At 40.2% G+C, this 24,502-nt stretch overlaps 1 protein-coding gene across 1 annotated transcript in view; it reads right to left on the bottom strand.

The window, feature by feature from the left end:
- Positions 1-23,874, bottom strand: part of Ca10 (carbonic anhydrase 10) — a 475,256-nt gene extending 451,382 nt beyond the window's left edge. The window contains exon 1 of the mRNA XM_015495458.2: positions 23,738-23,874. Coding sequence (XP_015350944.1) covers positions 23,738-23,798 — 61 coding nt within the window. The 5' untranslated portion in view covers positions 23,799-23,874. The remainder of the gene's footprint in view (positions 1-23,737) is intronic.
- Positions 23,875-24,502: the final 628 nt, after the last annotated feature.

The following is a 24,502-nucleotide window of genomic DNA, read 5'->3' as shown; positions in this document are numbered from 1 at the left end:
AGGAAGAAGCTGCCAGAAAGATGGCTGGAAAGACATTGAACTTGACAACATGGTCCAGATGAGGCACAGGGACACTATAAAGAAATGGGAAGACTGAACAGTCATCCCGGTACCACCAAATGCCTTCCTCCTGGCACTACTGTGGGGCTATGAGTCAGTTCTTCTCAAGCGCTTAGCACAGTATCGGGCAGAGGAGGTACACATGTAAATTAACTGCTATATTATTCATACCCATTATCTGATACCTGGTTTCCTGACTCATATGTGGGGTACAGCAAAAAAAGGAATGAAAGCACAGCAGATATTCAATTCAGAGTTTGGCAACTTTTCCTTGGGCTCAGGCAATCAGAGTCTGATTATTCCTAGTAAGGTTAGCCCTTGGGCAGCAGAGCCAAATTTAGGGAGGACATTGGACCCTGCATAGGTTACAGGACCCTGTATAGGTTATAACAACAGAATAGGATGCACTAGGTAATGGAGAGAGAATCCTCATCAGGACCAAACTGGGGACTTGGTCCCAGACACAGGTGAAATCTTATGGGTTACCTGAAACACAGGTCTATAGTGAGAGATCAGCAAGGATGCCTTGGAGCAGAGGCCAAGCCAGGGGGTGGGGATGGGGGTGGGGGTGGGGATGGGGATGGCTTAAATCAGTCCTGCCTCTGATCAGGAGAACCCGAGAGAGCCATGAGCAGGCTGAGCATGCAGCTATGGGTCATGTGACACCAAAGGTAAGGGAAAGCTAAGAGTCAGCCTGGCCCCCAACCATACTGCACGGGCTACTGCCCTGCCTTGCCTGGGCCTCATCATGTGGGTGAGCAAGCAGGCTGGCACCATGCCCTTGCTGAAGGCAGGCACAGGGCAGGTGACTAACCCCAGGAAACGGAAGTCAAGCTGTCCTTCAGCACAGCCCATGGTGCAAACCTCTAAGGCAAGCCTCTAAGCCTCCAGGGCCCCAGCAGTAGGGCACCCGTTCTCTGAGCAGGTAGCCTCGATTCACACAGCACGATAGCCATAACATAGCAGGAGATCCACAGAAGGCTTTTAAATGTCTATTTTTTAAAGTGGTTAGCAAAGCAGGAGAGAGGACTGTCAGAGATCCACAATGAAGAGTTTAATCCTGCGAATCAGCAAAGAGGTGAACAGAAGCAGAAAAAGAGGAGACAGTGGAAAAGGCTCTGGGATTTTGGAAAAGGGAAGCCAAAGGGGGTAACAAGAAAAAAACAAAACAAAACAAAACCTGTCACATATCAGAAACTGCTCAAGTCGGCATTTCAGTTTTCTGTGTAGCTGCTGCTTCTTAGGCATGTTTCTTTTCCCTAATAGAAATGCCCAACTCCTCTATGCCCTTGATAAATTTTTTACTTGTTTTTAACTCTAGTTCAACATCCCCCCCCGACTTTAGACAAACCCACCCCCTCTCTAGTCCCTGTGTTCATTAGATGCAATGTTTGTAGTGGTGTATTTCAAAGTACACCATAATGAATCACAGACTATGTTAGAGCCACCCATCATTTCCTTGAGGATTTTTATGTTTGCATCTTTCAAGGCACAGTACAGTTCCTGGCACCTGATTGGTGATCAATTTATGATTGCTGAATGAACAGTGAATGTAAGAATGAATAAAGGAAAGAAGGAAAGAAGGGAAGAAGGAAGGAGGAAGGGAGGGAGGGAAGGAAGAAAGTTCCTTTATGACACACACACACACAGGGCACACAGAGGGAAAGCAGGGAGTGAGACTAAATGTGCCTTAGCATGTCACACATGTCAAATGGGCCAAGCTTAGCACTTTGTTTGAATGCATGGAAAAGCAGCGTAATCAAAGTTGGCAAAGTATAATGCTGTCTTAAAGAGCTACTTCCTGTGCCATCCTCTCCACTCAACATGTCATTAATCTCCTTTATTTGACCCCTTCTTCAAATTATGTACTTGCACCTGATGATTTGGCACATACAGCCTCATTTAAAACCAATGAAATATTCTTAAAATGACCTCCCATTGGATTCTGCATTATCTCAGTATTTTATTCTTAAAGTACATGGTTCTTAATGTACATAACCCTGCACACATTGATTTTTCCTCCTCTCCCTTCCCCCAACACACATCTCTCTCCCTCCCTCTCTCTCTCTCTCTCTCTCCCCGCCCCCCTTTCTTGGAATTATCTGAGTGACTCAACACAGATTCCATGCTTTGGGTGATGACTTCCTCCTCCACTGTGCCCTTGCTTCAGAAACACCACTGAAATACACCCAGTTCTTGACCCAGAACTTGGGCCTCCTCCTGCCATATGCAATCCATCAGACTGTGCTTATCCATGTCCTGAACAGCTCCTGAGTCTATGTTTGCTCTCCCAATATACTACTACCTTCATTAAGCAACCTCCATCTCTAACCCAAATGCCCCAACGCTTTGTGACTGTCCCTCTCAAGGTCACCTGTCTCCCTCCTTTCTCCTGTTAATTCTTCAATGCTATAGTCAGTGGGGTCTTCTTAGAATTCAAACAAGATCATATGCCTAGGGTCCTCTCATTGTTCTTAGGTCAAATATCAAACTTGTTAACACAATTGCTCTGAATCATGCTTATTATCTGGGCTGGAGCTATACTGGCTTTCTATTTGTCTCTTTGCATAGGCAGGTTTCTTTCTTTTCCAGCTACCACTCCAAAGAAATATACCTTGCACAATACTGCTTCAAAAAGAAAGTTAAATCCTGAACTCTGGATAAAGAAGGTCTTTTTTTTTTTTTTTTGGTTCAGCATATTGTATGTCACTGACATAAAACACTGTGTGAAGATAAGTCTCAGGGAAAAGGGCCAGGCTGGCACAGTACAAGAGCAAGTGATGGATGGAAGAGCCGGGTGCCTAAAAGCACTTCACTTCACTTTTCTAAATGTGCCCTGTCAACACGAAGGGAACAGACCCAGTAAGGCTTATGTTAGTAGATGCACAATGAAGGAGAATATTTATCTTCATGCTCTTGAGCTGCAGACCATTCAACATTAGAAAACACCACCAAGACTGTCTCCTAACATGCCTGAGGGCCTTGGAGTGGGGAGGATTCTGACTTAATGAGCAAGTTGCACCATCTGTCAACAGGACTGCTGAGCAGGAATTCAGCAAACACCAGCTCCCAATACCTCAGGAGCAGCACACTTGGGAGCCATATCTGTAAGATGTAGCCCCTGGCTCAGTGGTCAAGGAACTATACACACCTAAGCTACTTGAGCTGAGTGACAGGTGTTATCTGTGGGTCCATGTTCACAGTCCAGCCAGCCTTGGCATTTTCTATGTGGGTGCTTGATGAGCCATTGAAGAGGAGAGGCACTCAGCCTTAAGCAGGTTCTAGAGGGCTACCTCTGTCGCCCTCTCTAACACACAGACTCGTCGGCATGAGGCTGCAAAGGGTCCTGTTAACAATACCACTGATCAAAGCATTCCCATGGCTACGGATGAAGGAAAAGAGGAGAAAGGGGGAGAGTCTGATTTCTGTATTTTCCTTATGAAATATGTGAACTTTGAAACTGAAATAATCTAGGGGAACAAATGTTGTACCTAGATTAGTGAAAGAAACCTGGGGACTGCTTCTATTTTCAGTTTTAAGCCAATAATCTTACCAAATGAATTGGAAATTATCCAAATGGAGAGTTTCCTCTGTATAATCAGCCACCCTAGAAAACCAGGTAACTCTTTATCTGTATTTCTATAGCTCATTTTACCTACTAAGTTTAGAAGTTTACCTTCCATGTAAGGATTATCCCCTCCACAAACACTTGGATTGCTGGCCCAGGGTGTGGCACATAGGCAGGCAGGGTGACAAAGTGGGTTCAAGAGTCCAGTGGCCTGAGGTTTGATTCCAGCTTGCTTCATTACCCAGGTGAAATTTTTTGGTCATATTTCCAAATTTCAGTTCCATCATTTGTAAAATGGAGATTAATAATTATCTATACCTTAGAGATTAATGTGATAAAATGAAATAGGGGGTATAAAATTCTTCACATTATGCTTAATACACAAGAAAAAGTCATTTGTTGACTTATTCTAATAGATAGTCAATTGCTTAAAATATCGGCCATTCTAATATCATATCTTCATAAATAATTTGTTTGGGGTTCTCTTCCAGAGTCATGGGGACATCCTGATTCCAGATAATTTATTCTCTTCAAAATCCCCTTAATGTGGATTTTTTGGTAAACTCTGATACATAGATATCATTGAAAAATCTAAATACAATGTCTACAAACTTCTTGACTGTTAGCTTTCAGTCTTTGTCCTCATTTTCCTTTGTAACCATAGAATCTTTCACAGGGCTTGGCACTCAACTCCAGTAAATATTTATTTAATGAACAGAACATTTGTTGAATAAATCATGGAATGAATAAAGTGAGTGGACAAACTAAATAATCACAAGCAATTTAACTCAGTTTGTTCACCCAACCCAGATTTGGGACTCAGAACATTCTCGTAGGGTAGAGGGGTGTGACCTTTGAGCTGGGTGTGGGGTAGAATTTTCCTGGCTTTCCTTGGATGCTGCTGTGCTCCACATTTGACATACTTTCTGGATTCCCATCACATTATGAATACCTATTCTATGTGTATTGGTTTTCTTATTGTTGCTGAAACAAATTACTAAAATGTAGTGGCTTTGAGTAATGCAAATTTATTATCATACAGTTCTGGAGCTCTTAGGGAGCTGAAATCAAGGTGCAGCAGGTCTGTGTGCCTTCTGAAGGCTCCACGGGCCACCCATTTCTTTGCCTTTTCCAGTCACTAGAGACCCTGCAAACTTCTCAGCTCATGACACCCTTCTTCCACCTCCAAAGCACATCAATCCAACATTAACTTCTGTGGTCACATCTCTTTCTCTCTTAGTGTCTCATATCAGGGCCTTGTGACCACATTGGGTCCTAGATAATCTGATATAATCTCCCCATCTTCAAATCCTTGACTTGAGCATGTCTGCAAAATTTCTTTAACCATATCAGGTCACCTTTCCACAGGTTCCTGGGATTAAAATATACACACCTTGGGGACATCATTACTCAGCCAACCTATTATGCTTGGAGTATTTCCACCTTTTGTATTCAATCCCAGCCAGGTAGAATCCTGGACTTTCCATTTGGGTGGGTGGCTGGGCATGTGGCTGGGTCTGGCCCTTCATGTGTCTGAGACTTTGGTTCTGAAGTGAACAACTGAAGCAGCAGGTCTGGTATGAAATCTATTTTCTGGCCATGGGGGTGTCAGAAAGGTACAGCTTCCTGGACACCATGGGTCTAATGCCCAATCTGTATAAGCAATAGGATCTGGCTATTTTGATCCAGAATGGCAAGAGCCAGAGTCTTTTTCAGAGCAGTAGCATAACATATTCTTATAAATATAGCCTTCAGTTCTAATTCTTTGATCCACCCTCAGATTCTGTAAGCAGTACAAATGCTTTAATGAATTTCTATTCTATTTACATTAGTCTTGGAGAAGTTCTGCCATTTACCCCTTAGGGCTACAATGGTCCTAGCCTCCTGTTCTAGGTTCGAAGAAGGGCCTGCGTGGAGATGACTACAATATTTCCAGAACACTGGAATAATCAACAATATCTTGGGGGCACTATTTAGGTGCTGAGCACTTAGTTAAATGGCTCTGAAGAGATGAAATGAAATCATTCAAATCAAGGATTGGAAAACAGAACCACCCTTAGTAATAGTAGGTGTAAGGGGAAGGAGAGAAAGAACAGAGTCTATGGCATGCTCTTTGAAAACTTTGATTTTCATTTTCTCCATCTAAACAGACCAGTGCACATAGAATGCTGTTTGTGAAGGGATAAGAAGAGAAATTTTGATTATTGATGCTGGTCAACAAGGACGCATCATTTGGTATTTTTTTTAAAGCACTTTACAACCATTAGTTGTTTATATTAAATTAAATAGTCTAGGAATATCCATTAGTCTAGAAAGCAAAAGTACATCTGGCTTAAGATTGCTTTTCATCCCCCTCCACATTCATCCTCTGCATTATTTAGAACTCACTTGCCATGGCTTTTAGTTCACCCATTTGTAAGAGAAGGTGGCTTTCAAGGCAATGTATTCCCAGTCTCTATTCCATGTCTCCTACTTGTTTGAGAGCTCAGTTCAAATCCTGACTCTGGCAGTCAGCAGCTGGATGACTTGGGCCAGTTACTTAACCCCTCTGAATCTCACGTTTCTATCAAATGTAGCTATTTACTCCCAAGCTGACTTCTAGTCAGGTTATCTAAGTGTGCGCTATGATGGCAAATCTCAGAGTATAGATTCAGATCTAAGTTCAAATCTTACCTTAGATCTTAAAAGCTGTGTGCTCTTCATTAAGTAAATCTGGGTGCCTCTGTCTCCTCTCCCAAATCATGAAAGTGGTTATTTTTATCCCCATTTTACGGATTAGTAAACTGAAATGCAGAAGATAACATACTCAAAAGCTACCAGCATGTAAGGGGTTAAGAAAATGGTTGTAAACCCAGTTCTTAATCATTTCCAGTGAAAACTCTATGGCTTCTCAGAGCATTTAAACATGTTTTGCATTTTAATAGCTAAATAAAAGGGAACCTAAATAAGTACTCCCTCATAGGGTTAAAAGATTAAATGATATAAATGGAGAGCTCTTTGTACAGTGCTATTAGCTTCTAATACTATGAGCAGTTAAATGCCTGTTTGGAATGGGTGTTTGGAGGGAATTAAGGAATTATCAAATGAAAGAATAAAATCAACTTCACAATTTCCCACACCCCCACCCTCTCCCCTCAACCATCTCTAGTGCTCTGAAATGCTCTGTAAATAAATATTTAAAAGCTGCTCCTAGTAACAGAGATCAGATTTATTCATTGCCTGAGTTCAGGGATAGGAGAAGGAGAGACTAGGAAAACACGGGAAAATTTGGCAGTGATGGAAATGGCCTACATCTTGATCATGGTGGTAGTTACAGGACTCTACTCTTTTTCCTCAACAGAGGACTCAAAATGAGTGCATTTTATTTTACATATATTATGCCTTGATACAATTGATATTAATTATGTTATATATACTCTAGACAGGAGTTAGCAAACATTTTTTCTGCAAAATGCCAGGTAAGTAGATAACTTGGGCTTTGTAAATATAGGATCAACATCTTGGCTCTCCATTGTAGTGTGAAAGTCTATACATAAGAAGTGATCCATAAATCAATGGGTGTTGCTGTTTCAATGAAATTTTATTTACAAACCAAAATTTGGTTTCATATAATTGTTATGTATCATGAAATGTTTTACTGTTTTTTGTCCCCAAGCATTTGAAAATGTAAACATCACTCTTAATTCCTGGGTTATAAAAGCGAGCAGTGGGCTGGATTTGGTCTGTAGACCATCATTTGCCGGCCCCTGTTCTAGAGTTCAAAAAATCCTCTGTCCTGCAGCATTGTGAAATGTACCTTAGTAGCTTCTCAGTGCAAATGCTGTGTCTAAGAGGGCTGGGACCCCAGCTGCTGTGGTCCCAAGGGGACCTTGCCAGAACCCACTCCCTCTGTGGCCAGACTAAGTCTTTACTTCTTGACTTCAATTTCCCCATCTGTCCAGGAAGGATAGCAATCATTTCCCAGAGCCCTGCGCAGCTCATTCAGCTTGTTATTTGGGAGAAAAACACTGTATCCAAGTGCAGAAGCTGATCATGGCCTTGGTTATGAGTCTGCCCTGTCTCAATCATCAGGGGGAAAGGTTTGATTTCTCAGGTTGTCATTCCTAAAATTGCTTATTCTCCAGGTGATGTTCTTATTTCTGAATATGGTCTGATCTCCATTCCCAGAAGAGGAGGGTTATTTATTTTTTTTTCTAAGAAGCTGGCAGCAGAATAGTACTCTCTGAAAGCTTGCTTCTTCCCTGCCAAACTGTCATCCCTAGCACGAGCCATCCCTTTGCAGAAGGTGGCTTCCCACCAGAATGTTTACTCTGCCAGGCCAGAGCAATCCCAAGCTCCTCTAACAGCAAAGAGAGCTCTCGCAATCCAAACAAGCATAAACTGAAATTTCCTTTTTTGGTTTCTGATAGTGGTAGGTGCTTAAGGAATCATTCTGGGGTGGTAAAAACTGCCAGAGTAACCCACAAAATATGGTTCTGAGGTTCTGGAAGCTTCAAGGCTTTTTAAAATTTGAATATTTCATCTAAAATTTAACCAATCCTTTATGGAAGAAAATGGCCTATCTAGCTGCCCAGTTTATTCTTCCACCTGTTGGAAGCATTCGAATCGAAAGCTTGTGTGAGGGAGGTCACTCTCTTTTTCTGTAAAGGACCAGAGAGCAAATTCTTTAGGTTGTGCAAAGTAGTACAGTCAACGTCACAACTACTCAGCTCTGCTTGGTGGTGTGAAAGCTTAACTGTGACCAATAAAACTTTATTCTCAAAATCAGGCAGTGGGCCGAATTTGGCACATAGGCTGTTTTTAGCTGTGCCCCTGTCTCAGATATAGTATTTCTAAAAGGAACTAAGTGGATCAGGGAAGGGGAAAGACAACTTAAATCAGCAGATTCTACTTGTCAGGATGCATTAAAAAGTCTCATCACAGATTGGGGAGTAAAGTTCATCCAATTAGCATGCTGGATTTGGAGTGGGACAGGATGTACAAGTAGACTAGGTGAGTCCTGAGCAGGATGGATTTTCATCTATGAAGACAGATGGGTGAGCAGTACAGGAGACAGGAAGACCAATAGGGCACAAAGGAACAAGACACCACTGCTGGCTGGACAGATCAGTCCCACCAGCACTCACAGAGAGGAACCTCTGGCTGAAAGTGGGAGGACACATAGGCTTAACCCACACCTGGTTCAGGTGAGTCAAAACAAGCAAAGGAACAGGTAAAAATGCATGTAACGTGTCTTCACTGAACAGTGAACTGGCAAACTGGAGAGAAGTTGGAAAGATTGTTTTATGGGATTTCATGGAAGACTTTTAAACACCTATTTTAACAATGTGGGATTTTTTTTTTTTTTGAGTTAGTGGGAGGTATTGAAGATTTCTAAGCTTCTAGTACAATGTTCTCTTCAGAACAGGAAGCCTAGAGACTCTTTCTTTTCAAAGATGGCTGGCTGCATCTCACCTGTTATAAGTGTGATGTTACTGATAACATTAAGACATTATCTGCTTGATGAGAATGTTCTAGATGTTTACTTTCATGTCATTTAATAATTATGGAAAAAAAATCACTCAAGTGTTATTTTATCCTCATTTTACAGATTAGAAAACTGGGATGCAGGGGAATTTAACTTACTCAAAACCTGCCTCCTTTAAAGAGTCAGAGTATGGGTTTAAACATAGGTATTATTCAGTCTCCAAACCATAGGGCTGCTCAGTGCATTTAAACATATTTCTCTACTTTAATTGTTAAAACATTTTTAAACTTTACTTCTAAATTGTCACTGCCTCAATGGTAATGTTTCTCCTGGCCAAAAATCCCTAATCCTATGACCATTTGTATCATTTTTTTATCTAGTAATTATTTTTAAGAGCACTGAATTAATAATGAAGAATTTGTAAACTTAAGTTTTGTTTAAATTTCTTCCAATCTGAGCCCATTTTGGCATAACATTATGATTTTCTTGAATGCTATATCTCTCCCATCTAAGTATATATAAATCATTTTCACATTATTTTGCTTACATTTTAGGTGGACCTCATTTTAATGCATATAAACCATATATTTATCTCATATGAATTTGGAAACAAACCAGAATATTAGCAATGTTTGCATTCATAATTAATGTAATGCTTTCCAAATTATTTAAAGTTGGGTTATGTTAGTATTACTATTTTTAAAATGTACTCAGGTGAAAATATTCTTTTTAAAGGATTATGAAAAAATGCACTGGGATCTAATAAGCAATTAATAAAAGAACCCATGAATGCAAAAGGTGATGCTGTTCCAAGAAGGTTCTCCAGTTCTCAGTTACATGTCCTTAAAGATATTAGGTCTCATTAAATCATAGAGATCTGATAGCAGGATAAACAGTGTGGGTCTATCTTTAGCTTCTCAAGTTCAATCACTGTGAGAGAAACAGGAGTAGGGGTTTAGTGGATTAGTCACAACAGACCATTAATCTCTGCATTCTCAGTTGTAATCCAGCCTCTCTCTACCAACGTGACTGGGGGGAAAAAATCTCACCAAAAGACCCAAAAGCTCAGAAAAGCCTAAAGCCGGCTCCCTAGAGACATACCCAGGTCACAGTTTGCTTGTCTTTACTTAACATCAACAGAGCATTTGTCATCTGTCCTGTTTCTTTTTGGTTTTTCTTTTATGCCTTTTGCTGAAATTCTTACATCAGATATATTTGAAAACAAACCATGTCATCATCCCAGGAATAGGAAAGCATTTAATTATCATCTAAAAAATCCTTTCTCTCAAGTTAATATTAAACATAAATCAAAATTATGTTTTCATGTTACAAATGAATTGAAAAAACATGGTTAAGGTTACCATGTGCTCAAATTAATATCCCAAGAAGACTGGAAAGACTAAACAATGAAAAGAAAAAAAAGTATTCATATTTCAGTAAAAATGAGTAACAGTTTTAGAATGCACAGACTAAATATTATATCTTTTACTATAAATGAATTGGAAGATGATACCTAAATTCTTTATTGCTCTGGCCAATAACCCTGCATTTCTTAATGTATCAAGGAGGAAAAATGATAAGCAAATCCCTGAATCAGAATTCTGTTTGTCTCTATTTCAAGGTTAGATTTTTACTGGGTGACACAAGTAATACACATAATCATACATACTGGAGGCCTTGATAAGTCTAAGTTCCTATAGTTGTAAAAGGAAAATATGTGGCATTAAATTTTTAAAATAATTTTTAAAGAAAAATGTAGCCCAGACTCAGTAATTGTCTCTGAAGCTCATTCTAGGAGAAGGCATGATTGTCTTCCTTCTTGTTACCTTTAAAATATTCCCTGAACATCCTAGTTTCCCCTAGTGAATCAAATTCAACCAACCTTAACTGATTATGTGCTATGTACAGGCATTGTGCTAAATACTTTCACATGCATTGGCTCATTTAATCCCCATGTTTTACATGATATTGCCAAATTCCTTCCTAATTTTGCCCAATGTGTCTTTTGTTCTTCTACCTTCAGCCATAACAACAGAAAAACCTAGCATTTATCAAATGCATTCTATGTGCCAAGCACCAGGCCACATTTTAAAATTTCAATCTCCCTTGACTTCAAAGACACATTCTAGTACTTCCAGTGTACAAATGAGGATACTGAGGATCAGTCAGAGATGTTAAGTAACTTCCCAAGATCATAAAAGGACTCTCAGCAGAGTCAAGATTAAATGGTAAGACAATATGCACAGTTTTCAACACATGCTTTTATGTAGAAGTCAGTGATGACCCCCTCCCCCCTGCCCTGGCCCCACTTCTTCTCAGGGTATAGTAAAGGGGCTACATGTCATCATCCTACAAGTAAGAGTCTGGGTTATTCTGTTACAATGCCTTATCTTATTCTTGCCCATCTAGAAAACCATTCTCCACTTTTCCATTCACTTCAGTCTTGAAAGTTCTTCCTGTACTTTTAATCTTGCTGCTTTGATTTTTCAAAACTGGAGAAGTTTAGAATCAACACAAAGCTTGGACCATTTTCTATAAAAGTCTCTTAACACCCTAAGTTTCCCAAGTTAGAAAGTGATCCTCAAATTCCCTATTCCAACATTCCTGTTTAAGAGAAGAAAACTGGTGCAATGTCCTACCCACTGCACAGAGCTTGCAGGGGCAGACTAACCCCATACGACGTCTTCAATCCTAAAGTTTCACCCCATCAACCTAGCTGGGGTAACTTATTAAAAAAAAAAGTTCCAGGAAAAACACTGAAATCCCTAAATTCCAAACCCAGCTCTTAATCATAGCTGCTTGTCTCAGATCAAATTCATGGAGTAAAATACTATCTCGAACTCCAGTGCTATTCCATTTTTTGTTTGTTTGTTTAATAGTTTTTAGGTGTGGATCACTGTTGGAAGAATCTGTGAAGGTTTAATCTTTATATATATGCTTACTCTCCCAAGGAATTCAAGTTTATGTCTGGAACCTTATAAATAGGCTACACATTACTTATGATAAAATCACAAAGAACTTCACAGTATGTGACGCAGTAATCACAATATTAGGGTTATGTTAATGAAATAATTCAATAGAAATAATTATCTGTAGACATAAAAACAGATGTCAAAAAAATAGGATGAACTAGTAACAAAATGGATTGTTCAAAACTGGGGGAAAATATAAATGTTAAAAAATTAGATGAATAGACTCATTATGGAAATATAAAATGAAAATCATGGGCATTAAAGTGGTAGTTACTAGACAATTGTTCAAACCAAGTTCCCTTTGCTCCTGGGCCAAAGGCAAGCCCTGGGACTATTCCCAGCTCCTTTGCAATAAGAGATGTCCCTGTCACTGACTAGAAATGATGTACATAGCTTCCCTTCCTGGCCTATTAGAACCTCTCCCATGATCCTCCTCCAGACTTTCTTCTCCATCTGTTGATTGTTGATGTCAAGGACAATGTAGAAACCATGTTTTGAAGGCAATATAATTTCCACCAGCCTTGGGACTCCCTAGTAATTACAAAAGTTGTTTCTCCTCTCCTTTGCCCCCTTTACCAAGTGCCCACCCCCATCAGAGGAGTGTGGCAGGGGTGGGGTTGGGGAGAGGGAATGAGAGATATACCAACCTGACAATTCATGTGAGTAAGAATCCATGATTTCCTGAACAGCTATTACCAGAAAGAGCCTTGGGGAAATATTTAAGATATAATGTAAAAAAAAAAATTCAGTACCAATATTTCAGGTTGGAAAAGTTATAATTTCAAACTCTAGTAAACAAAAGTTTGGTCTATGGGTAATTTCTTATTTTTTTCCTAAATTTTAACACTCTTGTAACATATTTAACATTAAAATAAATTCAGTGATTCCCAAAATCACTCATGTTTATGACCCTGAAACACTTTTGTATATACAATCTCTGTCTTGCAAGGAGCAATGATCCAGGAAGAACATCTCATTTGAGTACACGATTAGCCTAAATATCCAATGCACAAAAACAACTCTCATTCATTAATTTGCTCAACATGTCTTGCCCTTCGATGTGGCACAATACAAGACTATACCTGGCTCAGTCAAGCTCTAGTTCCAGCAGTTCTAAAAGCAGAGAATAAAAAAAATAAAAAGGTGGCACCAACTTGTGCGCCAAAGATTATGTGTGTGGCTGTCATTTAGCCACTACAATACTGAACTAAAACAAACTAATAGGTCACAAAGAACTGCTCCCCAGTGGAAAAGCAGGGATGAAACTTGTTACAGATATTAAAAATAATGACTTTGCTATGTTTTATTCTACAGGGGTTCCAGTCTTTGCAACATACAGCTGGTGTCATGATGGTGCATTCTGAGACTTAAGAGAGCAAGTGACATATTTCTATTCACACCCAGGCCATACAAAAGAAATGTAATATTCACAAGATGCTTTTGCTTTCTCTCAGTATCTTCCTGAAAAATCGACTTATCTAATCAGAAGTTAACAACAAAACTATTTTCCCCAGGTCCCCCCACCCCATTTTTTTCTGTCATTAAAATAACAAGTGAATAAATGGTAACAAATTATCCACCTCACCATTTCCTCACAGTTGTTAAGATCAAGGAGGTGATGACAGACGGAATTTGCACTCAAGGAAAGTAAATCCTCTCTCTCTCTCTCTCTCTCTCTCTCTCTCTCTCTATCTCTATCTCTATCTCTCTCTCTTTTTTTTTTAAATTCCTAGACTCTCATCTCTTCTGTCTGGTAAAATCTAGTCAGCTATATCGCTGCTTAGTTCCAAAAGGGCCAGAGAAGTAATGTTTTTTGACAGGAGACTGAAAACACCATAGAGACCAGTCACTTCCTGTCTTGCTCTGCATCAAGACTAAAGGGTAGGGCAGGTCCTCCTGGGAAGCACTCTAATTCCATACTAACTACAGCACAATGAAGTGTTGGTTTCTCCCAAGCTGAAAATCACCATATCCTAAATAATCTCCTCTAATAGGAACAGAGATGACATATAGAAAGGAACAACAGTGAACCCACGGATCCTTAATGGTCCCATTTCAAGTCCACAATATGGTGTCATAGAGCAAAAAGGAGACGGAAAACATTTTAAACAATTCTAAGTGTCTCAAGCAAGGACGGTTGGTCAAACAAGGCTGAGTCTGAGAAGGAAACAGAAAACGATCAAATATGTTGTTCCCTGGATTGGTTCCCTTTCTCTCTGACTCTTTGCACATTTAAAAAGCTTCAGGCAGCAGAAGGAAGAGGGAGACAGTCTGGTCTGCTTCAGCTCTTCCTCGATTGGCCTTAGGTCTTGTCTCCTAGCCTCCTGAGAAGTCTAGAAAGCAATTCTAAAAAAAAAAAAAAAAAAAAAGACTCCTTCTTATTCATTTATGTATTAATTTAGTCATTCATTATTGATCAGCTCTGCATTCCAGGCACTGAGTTGGGCAATGAGAAAAAAAAAATCCACACTATTTGCATATCACTAGACAGAAATTATACCAGGACAAAGATCATAGCTATTTTGTTCAGTACATTTAATTGTATGCCTGGTCCAGTACCCGACTTCATAGGAGATATCTATTCCTTAGCATTTGTGCAATGAATGGACAAACACATGAAAGCGTAGAAAAAAATTGAAACCGCCATGCCTGTTACTTTGTTATTTCCAGAGTCCTGTGAGATATTTGTCATTATCCCAACCTCACAGAGCAGGAAAGAACTATGCTCAGTCAGTAAGTGCTGCCATCAGAACTGTTTTCCTTGAGGGTAAAACGTAGCTGTGTATGTAGTGGGGGAAGAGGAGAGCGGAAGGGAAATGTGTTGACTCATATCCTTCAGTTAATGTGTTTATTCCAACTCTGGCATTGCTGCCAAATGTGTTGCAAAGCCAGCAAGACTTGGCTCTGGAAAACTCACCTGAAAGTCACAGGCTTCATTTCCTACTGCCAGCCCCTTTAGCCACTGGGCATGAAGTATTAGACAAAGTTAAAGATTAATTTTGCATTTGTTGTGACAAAAGTGTCACCTCACCCAGAGCAGGAGGCAAAAGCATTTGTAGGCTGTCTACTTCGTAACCACCGATAATCTCTCTGCTGCCATCCTGATGGCACCTTCATGCAAATGTAATCAAACCCAAACACTGGCTGTCCCATTCCCACCCCAACCTTGCTAATAAAGAGCAATTATGGTTTTGTTATAAAGGTGATCCTAGGCCATTTCTCATCACCCAGCCCCCTCAACCCAGCCCAACTCCAGCATGCTAAAAATCTCTTCAAGTTCTGGGATGAAAACCATAAAAAATATTATAGGGAATACTCAATAATCAGACCAAAGTAAGATGATAATTGACACATTGCAAAATCCAAAGTCAGCCAATAGATTTCTGGCTTTTTTTGGTAAAGTATAAATACCTAGCAATAAAATAAGTAAGGAGATAACCTCTATAATCTATATCTGAGTTGTCTCAAAAGCTTTTGAGAATTCACCTGGAGCCAGATACAAACACTGAAAAATGACCAGTGATCTTGGTCAAATGGAGCATAGGTGGACCAGAGCCAGAAACTTCACCCCTGACTGGTCAGTTCCTAATGAAGAGAAAGATACAAACTTCATACTTTTTTGGGCCTATAAAGGAGGACTCTTGCAGGGCACAGTGGCACACACCTGTAATTCCAGTGGCTTGGGAGGCTGAGGCAGGAGGATCACAAGTTCAAAGCCAGGCTAAGCAATGGTGAGGCATTAAGCAACTCAGTGAGACCCTGTCTCTAAATAAAATACAAAATAGGGCTGGGCTCAGTGGCAGAGAGCCCCTAAATTCAATCCCCAGTGCAAAAAAAAAAAAAAAAAAAAAAAAAAAAAAGGAGGCTTCTTCTGCACAGAGGGACATTATTATATGCAAGGCATCATGGCTATTGAAATTGTATCTCCTATCACTGTCGACCTCAACCTCACCCACCACACTCCACTCTAGCTGTTGCCATATTGCCCTCTTGACCAGCGCCTTAATCCTCCTTTGCCTTTGCAAATGTTGTTTCTTATGGTTATCCCTTTCCATCACACTCCTCATCAGCCAAATCTTTCAAGCCAACACTTCAACATCTTTCAAGCCATAGCTCAAGCATCTTCTGACTAACATGACATACTCTTACCTTTACCCTCTCATCTCCAGGAGGAGTCAGATATCCCTTCTCTGTTCCCTTCAAACACTTCCTGTATCTTTTCATTACAGTACTTAACACATTCGATTGTAACGATTATTTTTTACATTAGTCTCTTATTTGATTACCAAGATTTTGGAGGGCAAGTTCAGTGTCTTGTTCATTCTTGTTAGCTCCCCAATGCCTCAATAGTTCAGTATACCCTCAACAGGTGTTGCATGATTAGGCAGACAAAGGAGACATGTTCATTTTACATCTCTCTAGTCACTCTCTAGTAACTGAAACATTGAGAAGGTGCAATGGGTATATGATTCAGGGTACCAAGAGCATATTTTCCCAAGTGAACATTTAGTCTATTAGAAATGAGAGTTGTGCAGATTTTGGGAAGGTAAAAATGCTGCAAAATACTTGGTATTGCTTCAAGCATCTGTTGTGTGTCAAACAGTGTATCTACTGCTTGGCCTAATTTATCTTCGTGACATAAATGCATGTATGGGTGATTGGTTTCTCTTGGCCTTCGTCTACTGTTAAAGACATTATTGTGATTATTCATATACAAACTGAAGACAGTTGCATTTGCTTAACATGAAAATACTAAGTCTCAAATATCAGGGTAAATCAGGGTCACAGGAGAGATGAAAATGCTCCCCTTTCTCTTTTGTTTATTTGTCACTCAAAAGGCTGGTTGAGCTAATTGATCTAGGAGGCTAGGATGTTTTTCAATAGGTTTTTGTGTTTTGTGATCAAGAATAAAGATTAACAAGGGGAAAAAAACAGTATGGCTTGTTACAAAGTATAAAAATATTTTATTAAGTTGCAAACAAATCTGACTATGTCACTTTCCTACCTCCTCCTTTGCTTCTCATAAAGAAAAGCTAAGGTCTAGACTGTTCATCTTGGCTTGCAAGCTCCAGGTTATTTGTTTATTTATTTATTTAGGCTGCACTAGGCATCAAACCCAAGGCTCTGAGTATGCTAGGTGAACACTTTACCACTAAGCCAGTCCTTATTTTTTGTAGTCCTATCTATAATGACTTTTTCATCCCATTACCTCCATATGCCTAAATCACTGTACTTCTCATATTTTGCTTTTTTACAAATCTCCTACCAACAAACATACCGCTCTTGACTCCTGCTATTCCTTCCTGCTTTTCTCTACTCTATAAATCTTTCCTTTCCCCACTTGCAACCACTGAGCTACTTACACTTCCTTTGTACTCCCAGAATACTTTGTGCACACCTCGATCATATAACACATACTATCTTGTAAATATGAAGAACCGGGTGGTGTTCATTATTGTGATTCTAGTCTGTGGCACACAGCTCTCAATACTTTGCTATTTGAACGCAGAATAAAATGACTAAATAATTAATTGGCATTTACAAGAAGTGGTTCAAAGTGTCAACAATAATTATTATTATTGGCATCAATCATAATGATGATAATGAAGAAGATGAACTAAGAATAATTTTGTGGAGACAGCTTCAATTCACTGATGACCACATGCCAGACACTATGAAAGAAATATCTTATGTACATTTTCTCCAGTCCTTATTTTACAGATGAGGAAGCTGAGGCTCCTAGAACCCAAACGACTTTCCCAACACAACACAAAGAGTGAAAGACAAAGTTGTAATTCACAAGTAAGCCTGTCTTAGTTCCAAAGCCTGCGCTTACTCTCACATGTTATATATATAATTTGGTCAGTCATATTCCAGATACTGAGCTGGGTATTTTACCAACAGTGCTTTGTTATCTTTATAATTTCCCTATAAATACCACAACCTTGAGTGTTATTACTTTCATTTTAGAGATAAAAAAGCAAACCTCTCTCTCCCTGTCCCCCAAAGAACTGAACATTCTGCAATTTAAATAGGTTACAGACTATGCAAATTCAGCACTTACTGGAGACCTTGCAACACTAATTTAAGATCCAAAGCAATGTTAGAATTGCAAACAAGTTTGAACCAAGTTCAATCCATTGAATCAATGCAAGGAGCCATAACTTAAAAATAAAAATCACAAAGAGAATAAATATGTTAGGACACTCCATAGTCTCTAATTCAATAGCTCCCTACGTGGACTCCTCCCAACATTCCAGTATCTCCCCAAGTGAACACTTGATTTCAGCTCTTGCCTCCAAACATACTGTTTGTATATGCTATTGTCTGTAGACACACCCATCCCTCTTCCTTTCCCATCTCTTACATCCAGAACTCTAACATCCATCTAATATCCTCCCTCTCCTTCATTACTGGATTTCTCTCTTCTGTAGAATGTATGTCCTGTATTAAGCAATGAAGCATTACTCTTATTGCTCTCTATCAAAATACACTTTGGAATACAACTTTTATAATTATAAACAATTAAATGCTATCTTATACCCTCCTATATCATGTGTATGCTTCTCAACTTTGCTTTTACAACTCTATCTTAAACAGGGTCAGTACATAATATATAAATCCACAGATACTCTACATGTGTGATGCATGACGAATGGGATCATGTTCTGATGTTTCTTTTAACAATCCTCTAGAAATAAGCAAAGCAAATATAACTTTCATTTTACAGATGAAGAAACTGAGACTGAGAGGTTAAGACAATTGCCAAAGTCACATAGTTGATTAGAGTTGTATTACAGAGTGGGTCTTGTGACTTCCATATTCTTTCTGTAAGGGCTTGCTACCATACCCATATGGTACCTGGGTCTCAGTTCTGAGCTAAACTCTAAATACAAATATGTAAACTTTAATCTAGTTAAGGTTATAGAAACTGACTTCCTCAATGGCAATCAAACCCCTCTCCTCACCCAAGAGAATGAGTCTCCACATTGTTATTTCTTTTTTTCCCTTGGGAATTTATATTAGGACAACTCACTTTACTCACTGACCACTGCCTGGAGAGTTTCATCTAGGATGATGGTTATCTGTTTATGACTGGCTGTCTGAAGTCACGTGAGAAACTCAATGTAGAGAAATCACATTATGAATGAGAGTATTAGATGAGTAGTGTGGGTAGGGTTCATTTGCATTTAATAAGATATTCTATTTGAAGTCATATTGAATGCAAATATGTCATTTTGTAAGTACTTTAAAGTTGGGTCTACACCAAGTTATAAATCTACAAGCAGAATAAAGAAAATTCTGCTGATCTCCTGGGTATTGAGTACTACATGGTTACCAGGTAATTTATTAACTTTCCAGACTGCATCTCAGTAGTTGGTTCACAGCTTTAAACTGGGTTAACTTCATGATGATGCACCAAAGCCTAATACAACTGCTCTCATTTGTGTGAGAAGGAAAATTAGAGATACTTCAAACTTTCTGGCCAAGGCATCCTTGGAAGTAGGATTCATGGTCAATGTTATAAAATGTGCTTGCTGATTTTATAACTGATGTGGAAGAACACACAGCTCTACTCTACATTAACCAAACCTATACCGTCTCAGATTTGTAGAAATAAAAGATAAATTGATATACTATGTGTCAGGCACTGCGATAAAGAAAATAAATAAATAAATATATGTATATATATTTAATTATATATACACACACACATATATATATAAAATCTCATTTAATCCATGTAACAAACTTGTGGGATGTGTACTATTATCCCTTTTCTACTTACACATAAATAAATTAAACTGAGACCATTTCAATATTCAAATTAGATAAATATTCTGTGCTTATAGGAACTGCTGATTATGAGATGCAGGGGAATCTGGGTGACAGTTTCATCCACTGAGTTGACAGGTACAACAAGTCAAATACAATCTCAATTCTAGTCTCATACTATAGTTTTTTGCTTTAAACTTCATTTCCAAGCTCTTCTAAGACTTACATTCAATGAACCCAATTTATTCTTTCAATTAGAAACACCAAAATACAAAAAAATTAAAACATTTCAAAGAAATCTTGAATCAAACATAAATGATATATTGAACTTTCACTATTAGACCTAGGCTAAAGCTCTGTGGACTTTCATTGCTTCATCTACAAAATTACCCCAAGAATTCTACAATAAAAAAAAAAGTTAAAATATCTGCAAATACATTTAAAATGTGTAAAAGCACCACACAATTTAAATTGTTATTGCTACTATTATGAATAAACTGATGAAGAAGTAAAGTTATGTAAGAGAGGAAATAGGATACATTGTATGAATTAAATCAGGCAGCTGTCTTTTTGACCAGGAATTTCTCTCCTCATGCTCAATGCTCATTCATTCTCGCTGATCTGAGCTGCTTTTGTGGGAAAGGAATGATTCTCTTGCTAGCACAGAAAAAAAAATCATTCTGGTTCACTCTCATTCTCTCTCTCTCTCTCTCTCTCTCTCTGTGTGTGTGTGTGTGTGTGTGTGTGTGTGTGTGTGTGTGTATCCATTCCTGGTCTCTTTACAGATCCTGCTGCCTTACATTTTCAGTAAAATAAGGTCTAAATTTAATGTGGAGCCAGAAGAGTTCCCTGCTCATGGCATTCCTTCTTTAAGCTCGTTGTGTTGTCATTAAGAGGCCAATATTAATATGATCTCTTGGAGGAAGGACACACATGCTACCTACCCAGAAGCTAGCTAAGCCTGGCCAAGCAGACCCTCAGTCTCATTTAACTAAATTACCAGTGCAGAACCATCAGTGTGCCAAGCCCAGGTAGCTGTACATAAGCAATATCTACAAATAAACATAGTTAAAAAAAAAAAAACTCCTGGGGTACACTTTTAATTTGGCTGGGGGTGTGATGGAAGAAGAAATTGGAAACTTTGGTTAACAAGACACTAAGCAAAAAGCCCAAAGTGTTACTGAAAGCAAATGCCATCAAATGAAATTCAGTCAATATGCCTTCCATAGGCCAGAGCTATTACCAACATCTTCCTTCTGCAAAACGTTTATACTGCAGATTTGGGCTGGTCTTTTCCAGTTGTGTGTTCCTCCATAATGAATTCCACCCTACTAATGCATCAATCATCAGTGTCTGGGAACTCAGTGAAGATGAACACCCATTTACTGGTCAGGGCAACTCATTCTAAGATGGTGAAGTGCTTTGTTTTTTATTTATATTTTTTAATTTATGATTTAGTAGAGCCTATGATCACAGGGTTATGTTCCTTTTAGTAAAGCTCAGTCGTGAGCAAATTAAAACTGCAAATCATAGAAACAGAAATGAAAGACCCACTAAACTCTCCCTGAGGCATAATTATTCAACCTTAGTGCTTTGCATTCCTATATATCCTAATGCTGTCAGATAGGAGAAGAAAGGAGACCAAGTCCCCAAACTGTGGCAATTGTGAATCATGATTATATCACTAATCATAATTCAGACATACACAGGCATCACTCAATGGGCAGTTTTGCTTACTGGAGGAGGAGATCACTTTGACCATGGAGAAAGAATGACCTTTTGAAGTTAAGTTTATGGATGTATAAATACAGAGTACATGTCTTCATAAAGTGCAAATTAATGCAGATCTTCACTAGGCATTTGGAATGCTAACCTAGTTTCCTGTGTTTAGCTAATAGCTAGCAATTTTGCTTATACTTTTATCCTCTCATTACACAGCAATGATGATTATTTAGTAAATACATGCGGAAAGCCACAGGGTTGGTAGCTCTACTCCTGGGTTAGAAATAACCCCTCCTAATGTTCCCATTTGAATAATTTAGTTGCTGATACACCAAATCAAATACAGCTATGACAGGTATCCCACCAAGACTTCTTTGGGAGACTAAGCACAGATTCCTCAACGTGTTCCCCTATGGCATTGCCTGGCAAAATTTAGGGCAAGGGCTGAGGAAGAAGAAAATGCTAGGGGAAATCTAGAGCCTCAGTGAATGTTCCCCTTTTGTGAATCTTTAAGGGACTCAGATGGCTTGTCTGATTGGAAACTTATTTATGATGCTAGACAAGGGGGTAGGCAAAGCCTATTTAATTACTAGTTAAAAAAATATTCTAGAACAAGAGAAAGAGTTTGCAAAAGACATGAAGAAGAAAAAGAAGTAAAATGCGGCCTTTTGAGATGTCACCCTGTCCATCCTTGGACATATGATTGATATAAACCTTTATAGTCATCTTGGGAATTTTACTCGTGGATGCATTATAGAATAAAAGTGTACCCACTAGAGAAATTGGGGTAATCCCAGGTACTTTTTCTTGTCTGTACAATATACAACATCACTCACTACAGTATTACAGAGGAATATTATAAAATATTTCTTAGTAGGATGGGAAAGCCCCAAACACTAATTTCAAATAACTGATTCCCAACTCCTACATTATGAGGAGACAACTGAAATTAAGGAATGGTAACTGGAACTAGGTCCAGGTAAGGGTGGAACAAGGGTTTTTAATATTCAGAATCAGGTCTGGTTTAGGGGATGGAGACTGGAAGGGCTAAAGGAAGAAACAGGAAACATGTCTCTCCATCCCCAATGCTGCTTTAATGGGTTTGCTCACAGGGGCAAGGTTCCTGCTCTCTTTTGGTGACTTCATGGGAAGTTGGCTCAGTCCCCAATTCTGCAGAGGGAATGCAGGCAGAAAGGAGCACAGCAAATGGGCTTCACTCTGGGTGCTTAAACAGCAGGTGTGAAGGGAAATGGAGTGGGTGCTGGCCAATGGGAGGAGCCACTGAACTGGGGAATATTGCTGGTCCTGGGGCTTTTCCTCACTGGTTCCCTCCCATCCTGGGTTTCCTGCACCAACAAAGACACTGCTCAGAAATCAGAATCCCTCCCAACACATGACCCTCAGGGGCAGCCACACACAAGCCCTACCTCATTTACCTCAACACCCTGGGTTCTCATCTGCTTCTCAAATCACAGGCTGGCACAAGTAGCCTGAAATCAGTGTCTGAGCCAGCACATCTTCACTACTGGGAATTAAGGAAGATCATGGTCTAAAGTGGTATTGGTGATATTGTTTCAGACGGGTTTTTCTTTTATTTGTGGTGGAGGGGGGCGTGCCACCAGGTTTCAAACACCTCCATCCTTCCGTATTTAGGGAAGGCATGGAGGATCTCTTGGGTCCCTGATGGCATTCCCCAGTCCCGCATCCTCCTGCAGTCTCTTGAAAGTGTCTAAACATCAGGGCAGGGCTGTTCGTCCATTTTGCCAGACAGGAACCACCGAGTTTGGGAACTTTGAAAGCCAGGGGATGGGGGTGGGGGTTGCCAAGGCTCAGATTTCGGCGCCAGAGTTCTCAGCCAGAAAAGCAGTTGAAAATCAACACCCATCTGCCTCTTCTTTTTAAACCCCCACCTCCTTCTCCTTTTTTCCCTTCCAGGGAATCCACACAGATCCTACCCTCACCAAACACACACACACACACACACACACACACACACACACACACCCTTTGGGCTTGGAGGGTTTTGATTCTGAAAACAGCAAACCCACAGAAAGGAATGGGTCTGTAACACCCCTCCCTTCCCGCCTTATGTCTACACACAATAAAATCCCATACATCCCAAACATCACAATATCAACCAAACCCGCCCCGTGACTCCAACACGTCCCGTACCTGATATGCAGACGATGAAATTGGCTTGAAGAAGAAAAAGCACCTCCCAGACTATTTCCATCCTCTGATTCTCATTCCAAGTGCATCACTCGACGGGAAAACAGGGGGGGAAGGGGGGTGCCCGACACGGCACACATACACACACACACACTCCCGAGCGAGCGCACACTCGCACTCCCACCCGACAGCCGGCCAGGGACAGTCACCCCCAAGATCAATATCGCAGTTTGAATTGTTCCAGCAAATCTCCCCTCAGGCTCGACGGATGTGCGCCCCAGATGTGCTGACACATGTCCGATGCCTCGCTGTCTCGGAGGTCTCCCCACTCGCGCGTCTCTGCTCCTCGCACCAGTGGTGGAAACAGCACTAGCAGCGGCGGCGGCAGCCACCTGAAGCCACCAGCGCTGGGATCTTCCTGCAAAAACGAGACCCCGATCCGCCAGGCGCCCCAAGAAGACATAGACGATAGCCCCCCGCCGGGCCGCGCCGTGCAGTTCCGGGCTCCCGGCAGCTCTTAGCTCTCTGGCTAAACCCAGGCAGTCCGCGACAAGTTGCCCTCGAAGTCCGCGCCCCTCACCGGGGCATGGTCAGAGGGTGGCTTCTCTGCTCAGGGACGTTCTCCTCCTGCTTCCGGGGGTGGGAGGAGGAGCAGACACAGCAGACAGACAGACAGAGAAAGAGAGGCAGGGATTATTGCCAGAAACCGCCGGCCACCGGCAGCCTCCGCCGACCCTCCCTGCTCCCCAAGTCCGCGCGCAGCCGGCC

This window comes from Marmota marmota, unplaced genomic scaffold (genome assembly GCF_001458135.2).
Source record: "Marmota marmota marmota unplaced genomic scaffold, marMar, whole genome shotgun sequence".
Taxonomy (NCBI): domain Eukaryota; kingdom Metazoa; phylum Chordata; class Mammalia; order Rodentia; family Sciuridae; genus Marmota; species Marmota marmota.
This window is presented reverse-complemented; position numbering and strand designations above follow the sequence as displayed.